Source organism: Dermacentor andersoni, chromosome 2, assembly GCF_023375885.2.
Source record: "Dermacentor andersoni chromosome 2, qqDerAnde1_hic_scaffold, whole genome shotgun sequence".
Taxonomy (NCBI): Eukaryota; Metazoa; Arthropoda; class Arachnida; order Ixodida; family Ixodidae; genus Dermacentor; species Dermacentor andersoni.
In genome coordinates, this window is record NC_092815.1 from 177903761 (window position 1) to 177913956 (window position 10196).

A 10196-nucleotide genomic window follows, 5' to 3' on the forward strand; every position below is an offset into this window, starting at 1 on the left:
TCCACCCTCTGCTGCCGTTGAACGGCGCCCGACAGACGGTGGTACCAAGCAAAGACAGAGCGGTGGATTTCGCCGCTGCAGTTGTTTTTTTATCAAGTGGCGTAGATCGTTCGGATATCTCGCGACATCACATGGAAGTTGAGTTCTCTGCAGCTTGCAGTTTTTACGAGTTTCGCGAGCCAGCAAAACCAGCGTAGCACTACGTGATGACGGAGTTAGTGAAACACAAAAGCGTCGGTGGCGCAGAGTCGAGCAAAAATGAAACCTTTCGACCGCCCACGTCCTTGTCGAGGGTAACTTCAATGAGTTCTTTTTACCAAAATTAAATGGAACTGGACAAGTAGCATTTTATGTCGTATAATACAATACAAGGATTCTTTTTGTTTTGCAATGAATGCTTCAGTACTACTGACAGAATTTAACTGAGCAGTGCTTTCGTCATCGAGCAAGTACTTGAACGTCTCTAATCAAGTTGCATTTACCTCAATTTTTCCACTATTAAGGCTTTGTTCGCGATAATATTGGCGCCTTAGAGATTCTAGAGATCTATAACTTTAGCTTGACTTAATAGTTGCCTGTAGTGTCCCTTCAAAAAAACATCGAAGGTGGTTTAAGGGACCTTTAAGGTGTTAAGTGCTGCTAAGTGTTACTATAATAATCCTCAGTTTTACCGATTCTTCATGAACGTCGGTATGCCAGGTTAACGTACTGCGCAAGGACAAGAGTCACGTGCGAGCGGGCAAGATGCTTTACATTACCCGCCGTGGTTGCGTTGTGGCTATGGTGTCCGGCTGCTAAGTACTAGGTCACGGGATTGAATCCCGGCCACGGCGGTCGCATTTCGACGGGGCGAAATGCGAAAACACCCGTGTACTTAGATTTAAGTGCACGTTAAAGAACCCCAGGTGGTCCAAATTTCCGAAGTCCTCCACTATGGCGTCCCTAATAATCAGAAAGTGGTTTTGGCACGTGAAACCACATGATTTAAGATATTTTACAATTCACAAATATCGTTTGCATATTTCGACTTTTTGACGTTTGTTCAGATTTTCTCCCCACTAAAGCCACCCTTTATAAAATTAAGTATTCCTTCATTGCAGTGTTGTCGCTTGAAATTATTATAGCCAATTTGTGGAGCTACAAACACTTATACAGAAATATCTTACGTCAAAGCATGCCTTTAATGCACTACACAGTGAAAGCGCTGCTAAACAAGTCGGTAATTCAATTAGCGCGAGAGTGACACACTTTTATTTCCTTTTGCAGTGATAGCGGTTTTAACGGGATGGAATATGTCTAGAGTAAACGACATCGGCTTCAGTGTTTGCGCACATCAACCCTTCCCTTTCTTTCTCCTTCCCTCCAAATGTTTCTTAAAGCAGCCGCAGCTCTATGCAAGAGATTCACATACCAAGGCACATTAGTTCGCACCGGGCTAACCACATATTGGTGGTGCGCCTTTACGTTCGTGTGATTCGGCGATAACATGCAATCATGTCATACTCATAACGCGTGTTATAGGATTCTACACTAGTTCTTTTTTTTTTATTCGAGCCTCGCACTTCCTCGCAATAAATACGGGAACCACTCCCCGTGGTCCATCGCTCCGCGTCCTGAAATTGGCTCGCGTGGCGCAGACAAAGTTGTGATTGCGCACAGCAGCCCGTTGCGTGTGACATGAGGCCTGAGTCGCGGCGAACGTCAGAGAGTAACGAGCATTTGCGTATGGCAATGCATCAGACTCCAAATTTTAGTTGTTTTGTTGCGTCTTTCTGTCGTGAGAGTTGCCTGTGACCGGCTGGTCACACAAGCTGATACTATGTTCTCTGTATGCTTGTTCGGCGTTGGCATGTGTGCTGGTTCTAATGAAAACACGCAGCGTACAAATGGTTTTTATTGCGAAGCAATACTACTTTAGGTCGCACTTCAGCCCGGTCCGTGGCGAGGCGGTGGTAGGCACCATTGACCTTTAGCGTGATCTCGCTGCGTGACGTCACACCACGTGACCTAGAGTGACGTCACACCAGCTGTGTAAAAACGGGGCCCCATCTCACGCCGTCGCGAGGCGAGGCGGTAGCCACCAACGGCGGCCTAACTCCCGCTCCTCTCACCAGGGGCGCTACGGTCGGTGTGACGTCACACCAGCTGTGTAAAAACGGGGCCCCATCTCACGCCGTCGCGAGGCGAGGCGGTAGCCACCAACGGCGGCCTAACTCCCGCTCCTCTCACCAGGGGCGCTACGGACACTATTACTTCGCAATCACCAGGCTTAACCAAGCTAAGCCACGGCCGTTCTTTATAAATGCGGACCGCGACGTCCGGAACTGGGGTACGTTTCTTGGAGCACAGCGTTTGGGACAGCAGCAAGATGGTCAAGGGGAGGGAAAGAGATAAGTAGAAGGCAGGGAGGTTAACCAAAGATGGTCGAGAAGGTCCAAAATCATCTGGGAGGCACTCACTGCTTCGTGCCGCAGCGACGCGTCGAGTTCTCTGAGTAGCAGACAAAGTCATCTCTGTCGGACTTGTCGAAGCTGTCGCGGTTACAGTATACCGGCCCAGAAGGAGGGATCCACAGGGTCCAAGCGACAGCATTGAAGCCGCAGTCCAGGGTCTGCATTTTTGGAAAGAACAGCGCGCAGCTAAACATGTCACAGCTGATGTACAAATTGAGCGAAGTTGACTTCACAAGGCATGGTTTACCTCACTCTTGTGGGGGCTAAATGCGAAAAACACCCGTGTACTTAGATTTAGGTGCACGTTAAAGAATCCCAGGTGGTCGAAATTTCCGGAGCCCTCCACTACGGCGTGCCTCATAATCAGGAAGTGGTTTTGGCACGTAAGGCCCCATAATTTTTTTTTAACCTCACTCTTGAATTATGGCTTTTTATTCAGTGCTACTTCGTATGTTTCCGTATTCGGTGTGAGTCCGCAGTCTGCACGCTCGGAACCAACGTGTGGCTGACGCTGGTTCGGAGCCGCACAGTAATGCTAGACTGCGTCCGCAGCACTCCAGAGAATCGGAAGGTGACAAATAATTTAGCTTTGAAGTTGTCAGGAGACTACGGATTGTGTTTCAGGGACAAAGGTAGAGATTTTGAGATGTTAATAACCACGTTCAATATTTAGGCTGCAGTTTACGGACAGTGGCCCACTAAGGAACACAGTATGTGCAAAGAGAGAGAGAGAGAGAGAGAGCTTCTGGAAGGGAGGAAGGAAAGGCAGGGAGGTTAACCAGACTTTGTCCAGTTTGCTACCGTACATCGTGGGGAGGGATTGGGAAGTGAACAAAAGAGAGAGAGAATACATTAGTCTTGATCACATTTTCACATGAAATAAGCCACGTGCAGCATATCTAAAGTCGGATACTCAGGTCTGTCGCCTTCAGCTACTGTAGAAGAGCTCTAACCGCTGTCGGGGCTTATGGGCTGTGAGGCGAGGCTACCAAGATATTCGCTTCTGTAAATGGCCTATTGTCCAGTATATTTAAGGCACACTGGGGAGTATATATGGCGTTCTTTATTGAAGCGAGGGGCACTGAAGATGATCTATGGTCTCTTCAGACATGCACTTAGAGTACATGGGTGAGTCCGCCATTCCAATACGATAGTTGGCAGAGTTAATGAATGCTACTCATACCCACAGCCGACACAGCAGTGTTGCGTCACGTCGTGAAAAGGTTAACAGGTAATTGCAGTTTCAGTAATGGATCGAGGCTGTATCATCGATAGATATAGATATGCGGAGTATGCCAGTAACTCAACGTGATGGTAAGCGCAAGGTACGCGCTATAGATTGCGAAGCTCTCTCGCTGCCTCTACTCTGGATAAAGGTAAAAGGAGTGTCGGTGCTCCAGCCTGTGCACGTCCTACAGTGTCATCGGCGAAGTGATTACCAACGATGTCACTATGTCCCGGCAACCACGGAAAGACTACAGCATGTCCTCGTTCAGAAGCGCAACGACAAATTTCGTTGCTTTGGGACACCAGTTGGGCGTATAATTTCAACGTCGTAAACTTGGCGCGCTTTGGAGGGCGTCCTTCGATTCACAAAATATTGCCCATTTGCTAGGTGTCTCTTTTTCAGTGTACTCCACAGCTGCGTGAAGAGCGGCCAGTTCGGAAGCTGTAGATGCCGTGAAGAGTGAAATCTTAAACTTGTTGACAACCGATCGAGTTGGTATAACAATGGCGCCCGCCGAAATTTCCAAGACCGAATTGTCTGTGTAAACTGAATTCGGTAATACTAACATAGAAACGTTCCACTGTGTATGCATGAAGTTCGCACTTGGAATTAAGGTGTCGAGAAACGAAAACCAGAACTAGCGGTTCAAATGCCAGAAGCAAGCCTGGAGAGCCAACGTCAACGTGAAGGACTCCAATACTTCCCGAGTCGGTGATGTCATTATTTTAGGGGCCCATATGTCGAATGATATCTTAGCGTCAGGCACTCACTTCCACTTGTCTCCACCGTGGGCGTTAGAAAAGTACGCGCATGTATAAATACTTATGTGCGAAAAAAAAAACAACTAAAGCGTTGCATTACGAAGAACGGAATGTTGTTGGACGTCCCTACTTTATGTGCCTATACACAGAGCATTTTGCTTGTACTCTCATTGGTAGCACTCCCTTTCCACAAAGGCGTGTAGCTTTATGTCATGGATAAGCTGCAGGGCACGAAGATGGGCTGACGCTGCCTTCATTCTTACCGTAGAGAAAATGAGGATGTCGGCAAACTATATACCAGCCGGAATTTTTTTCGGACACATATTTGAGACGAGTGTTCAAATATATGTGAGAGTTCCAGTGTTCACTGCGACAATTAGCGAAGGAGAATGCGCAAGTGCAGCCGTCGTTCACTTGCCTTTTGTTTTTCTTGCGCAGCCACTCCCCTTTGTTTACAAACATGCGACTGAGCTGCTGTAAGAGCGCTCACAGCTGCTCAGGCTATCCGGCACCCCGGCGGGCCCCAAAATACTCGACGAGATGTGCCTCAACCCTGTCGACCAGTGCTCCGACGCAGTGCGGATTCCCAGCGACATCAGGTCTCAACTGCACATCGCGCCCATTCCCCGCAATATGCACCCCGCGAACAACGACGGCAGACGTCGATCGGAGCAGGGGTACAGCTCTACTGGAGCATGTCCGCAACAATCACATTGAGGCAAGCTTCGTGGATGCCGCGGCATATGTCCGACAAGAGCCATTCGCCGCCTCCATCATTGACTCCAATTCCAGGCTCACTTGCTGCGCTATAAGTACGCACTTCAAGGCCCGTGGTAGCCGAACAGGTTGCAATCGCGCTGGCTGTGCTCGATGGTCGCAGAGAGGCAACATATAGCGATTCCAAGGCTGCCATCAAGGCCTGCCAAACAGGGATGGTCTCCCCTCAGCCCTGCGCCTTTTACAAAGCGCCAAAAGTATCTATCCGCATTCTCTCACTTGGTTTCCCGCTCACTTGAGGTGACTGAGGGCCCTCCCTCTAACCCTAACGAGGCCGCGCGAGGACTCTCACCGCGCCGCCTCCGCAGTCCCCATGCCCCGCGGGGAACCCTTGCTCACGTTCAATGAGATCACCACACACAACTATCTGTGAAGACTGGTATTCCCCCTAACGCACCCCACCTTATGCAGGTCGCGGGCAGTGAGCCTTCGACTTTTACAAGCCCGTGTGTATCCTAACCTTGCGGTTCTTCGTGCAATATACCCTGAAAAGTATCCCAGTGCGGACTGCCCTGCCTGTGGACTAAGGGCAACATTGGATCATGTGTTGTGGGAGTGTAAAGTCACTAGCTCCTCCAACAGCGTGGATAGCTGGGCTGCGCTCTTGGGCAGCCCCGGACTCAACAACCAAACCCTGGCCGTCTAGAGTGCCCGCGATTGGGCCGTCAAACTCGGCTTGGCGGCCCCTACGTGGGGCTAGCCGGTTGGCGCGGGGTCTTCCCTGCGTCTTCTCTGGACCTAATAAGGTTATTTCACTCACTCACTCAATCAACGTCAATGCAAAATTTTGAGGACGCTTAAGCTTCGCCTTCAGGAGCGGAACGCGATAGCATTCAAAGATCCCCGACTGCTTTTCACGCTTCCCGGCAACTGCAGCTTATGTAAGCGTTATTTTATGCGAAGCATATTACTGGAGCTCAACCCAGCTCCTCAGGCGCGGCGGTGTCGCCTTCAATACCACGTGACACCGTGACGTCACGACAGAGGAGAAACGGGGCTCCAACTCGCGCCGTCGCTCGCGGCGTCGCGGCGGTATATAAGCAGCTGCGCTTGTTTCTAGGTGGCTTTGGCTCAACTCTTGCAAGATGGGCTGGGTGGGAATCGAACCAGGGTCTCCGGAGTGTGAGACGGAGACGCTACCACTGAGCCACGAGTACTTTTTTTTTTCTTTATTTCTGAGCCACGAGTACGATGCTTCAAAGCGGTACAAAAGCGCCTCTAGTGAATGCGGTGTTGCCTTAGAAACGAGCTGTTTCTAAGGCTCAGGCGTGCGGCGCTTGCTCAGGCGCACATTTCGTTGCCGTGCCGAACGCTGCGTTGCTCGACGCTCACCGCGTCCAATGCGGGGCGCGTAGTCGCTGCGCCGTAGCCCATTGTCTTACACCCCTTGGCGGGTCGACGGGAACGCTGTCGCGTTCCACTCTTGAAGGCGAAGCAGAGTAACGCATGAGTTGTTTCTTCGTCTAGCCGAACCAAATATAGCCAAGCAACAGCAGTTCACCAGGCTAAACAGTGGTTCAACAACTAAAATAAAGGCTAGTATGCTTCGCATCCTGGGCTTAACCTTAGCTAAGCCACAGCCATTTTTTTTTTACTGGAAAACGCGGGCGGCGAACGCTATGCACGAAGGCAGGCATTCTGGTAGAGACGCGACCTCTAGCGTGGGCCGTGATTCACGGAGAGGAGCGCCATCTGGATGCGTTGCAGGGAACCGGGCGCGCCACTCTATGAATTGTAGAAACGCTGCAAAAGGGGTTTGTGTTTGCGTTTCTGCGTAACAGAATTCAGTTTTCGCGTACATTGAAATTAGAATCCGACGCTATCATGTCTGTAGGTTGTGTGTAAGTCGTACTTTACGATTTTTCTGACGCATTTTACTTTAGAGGTTCAGTTAGTTCAGTGACTTCTTTGCGCTGCACATAAGGCCTACGCGGTTGGGTATGCGCGGTTCGGAATGATTCGTCTCGAAAAGACGGTCGACGCTGGACGCGGGGCCCTTAACGCTATCGCGTTAAAAGGCGACAATGCACAGGGCGCATGCTCTCGCGCAACCGAGTTGCGAGGCACGTTGTAACAATTATAGCTCTTTGAGACGCAGGTGCTGTATCGCCCTGTCTTTGGTACATCTAGAGCGCCTCGATGTCCTGCTCGCCCGCCGCTCCATGCAGAACGGAGACAACCGCGGCGTTTACTACGGCGTAGGGCACGCGAATGGCGGACGCCGTAGGGACGCGTTGCTGGCGTTCGTGTGTATCCACCATTCGTGGGCCCAACGCCGTAGCGTACGCCGCGGTTGTCTCCACCCTGTACGCAGCAGCGGGCGAGGAGGAAATCGAGGCACTCTAGGTATATCTGATGGTCTACGTGCTGTCGTGGAACACTTGGGAAATAATATATATTCTAATGCACTATAGGAAAGACGTTCCTTCATTTATCCCGACGTCCTCTACCACATGTGGCGGCTGCGGGAGAGAAGGATGCCCATGTTCACCTTCCACGCCGGCGCTCGCGCCGCTGGGACACAACACACGTATGATTAATCGGCTTATATGCATAGCCACGGCATTGTTGTATACGGAAATACGCAATGAAACAGCAGAGCTACCGAAATTCCCTCCCCGCCACAGATATACGCCTGCGAACGCGTCATTCCTTTTAATAAAGCGAGTAGCGTTCTACAAGCGCTCGGCTTTTCAATTACGTTGACTATCATCGTCTATGGTTTCTGGAAAAGCTTTTATGTTACCAGTGCGCGGAATGGAATGGAAGTAGCGTTAGTCTGTTATTCCCGAGGAGAAATGTAGAGCACGCGCGGCCACCGACCTCTCCATCGATCTGGCTCTGCTCTTGACGATACTTACCAATGACTGTATAGAAAAATCAAAGCATTGTAAATTGTACCCTGCGAAGCGTATACACAGAATAATTGTAAACACACACACACACACACACACACAGAGAGAGAGAGAGAGAGAGAGAGAGAGAGATAAGAAGGAATTACATCAAGCAGTACCTGTTTCAGGTTGAAAACAGCGAGCGGCACATCGCAGCAGGACTGGTCGTATTCACCAGAAGCAGTCGCCAGAAGCCCGCTAGCGGCTATCATCATAGTGAATGCAGCGACAGTCATTCTTGCTCGCAAACTGCTCAGTCTTCTCGGTATGGCGGTATCCTCGGCCGCTGTTCGGGATCGGGAAACAGAGTTCACTATCTCTACACTTCAGCAGGCACACTGTGAAGTGAGCACAAAAAAAATTTTTGGGGGGGGAGGGATGGGATGCGAGAGAACAGGACGTGCTAGCTTTCCAACTAGCGGAATACCACGCCCTGATAGGGTTCTTACTACAGCAATGCAATTTTCGCGGGAATTGTATTCTTTTTCGGGAACTGCTGGATTTGGGATTTAAGCTGCACGTTCATTTGGCATGTGTAAATACGAAGTGAAAACATTTTTTCCGCCTGTCTTGTAGTTCGTCACTTTATGCCCATGTTAGCACACATATTACGCCTTGGAAATTTGTAATTCCGCTTCGCTTCTACTCGCAATAGCTTACGATGGTTGTATTTGCTGACTCTCATCTTTTATTCCCTTTATCCCTTTCCTCAGCACAGGATATATATAGCCAGCCGGTACTCACATTGGCTAACCTCCCCGTCTTCCACTTTTACCCCTCCCTTGCTGACTGCAATATTCGACCAAAGTGATTCTGCCTTTCTCTGCCCAGACTGCGCACAGCAGTGAAAAACTGCGCAAAGTAAGAGCTTCTAAACCTCGAGTGTGCAGAGTGAATTTGTGTTCTTTCTCCTTGGTACTCGACTCGGGAGACATGAAAATAAAATTTTGCCACAGCTGTATAAAAACAAGATGGGGAAAACGCGTTCGAGTGAGCATCTGTACCGGCGAGAAGAGCAAAAAAAAAGAAAGCTTCGGTAAGGGCAAACATGCAATGTAAAATGACGAAAGCACAACTGCAGCTCCAAAGGGAATGCCAAGAAAACCGCAGGAAGCCCATAGCTTTGATTTACGACATTACTATGTGCTTCGGGTGGACAGTAGAAGTAAAATAACCACTCTGTCTAAAAAATCGCTGCGTAAGGAAGATCTTTTGCGGATGCAAAGTAGTGACTGCGCAGTCCGGATTACCGTACGTAGTGAACGGATATGCGTACGCTACAAAAAGACCTGCCTGCGCGGAAGACTCATGTTGATGCACGTACCGCATGCGTGCAATGAACGATTCTCGCCAACGGGTCATTTACGATCCACAAAAAGCAGGTCCTCACAATTCGCCACTCTATCAACGAAAACCGTTTCGATTGTCTCCACCAGGCTACTGTAATGCTCAGTCGCAAGTGCGTTACGCGACGTTCGGCACGACGATTAGCTCGCGAACGCCCCTGAATTAGGCAAATGGTGGCTTCACTGTTGAAGCACTAAGAGACGTTACCGAATTGAACGCATACAGTGCGCAGTTAGCCCCCTTAGCGCACCGTCCGAATTCCATGATAGGTGCAGATATCGGGAACTCACGTCGTGGAGCCTCAGCGGAGCCGTTGCTGCTGCCTCTGCAGTCGCACGTAAGACTTCCGCGAGTGACGAGCGTATTGTTGATGGAGGAAACTTAAGGCGGCAGAAACACCCGCTCAGGCCTAGATGCTTGTGACGCTCCCAGCAATAGTCACGATGAGGCGCGCGCGTTTTGCCACCGGTGATGATGGCGTGCTAGAGAAGAAAGCGATTACTTTTAAAGCATCTTTGCAGCCCGCAGAGAGAGAGAGACAGAGAGAGAGAGAGAGGAAATGCCTGCCTCCTGTTTCGGAGAGGAAAAAAAATACACACTGTTTTTGCGAAGGTTCTCGTCCTTGCTGTAGTTTTATTGGGTTGCACGTGCCATCAGCGACCGAGAGGGCATAGAGTGGAAAGCAGTTTGACAATAAAGTATTTGCAGACGAGGTGCATTAGAAAACGAAAAAGGA

The 10196-nt window shown here is 49.9% G+C and overlaps 1 protein-coding gene across 1 annotated transcript in view; it reads right to left on the reverse strand.

The window, feature by feature from the left end:
• LOC126540397 (uncharacterized) overlaps window positions 1-9938 on the reverse strand; it is a 30116-nt gene extending 20178 nt beyond the window's left edge. The window contains exons 1-3 of the mRNA XM_050187208.3: window positions 9751-9938; window positions 8233-8399; window positions 2460-2611 (exon numbers count right to left, since the gene is read on the reverse strand). Of these exons, the coding sequence (XP_050043165.1) occupies window positions 2460-2611; window positions 8233-8349 (269 nt within the window). The 5' untranslated portion in view covers window positions 8350-8399; window positions 9751-9938. The remainder of the gene's footprint in view (window positions 1-2459; window positions 2612-8232; window positions 8400-9750) is intronic.
• Window positions 9939-10196: the final 258 nt, after the last annotated feature.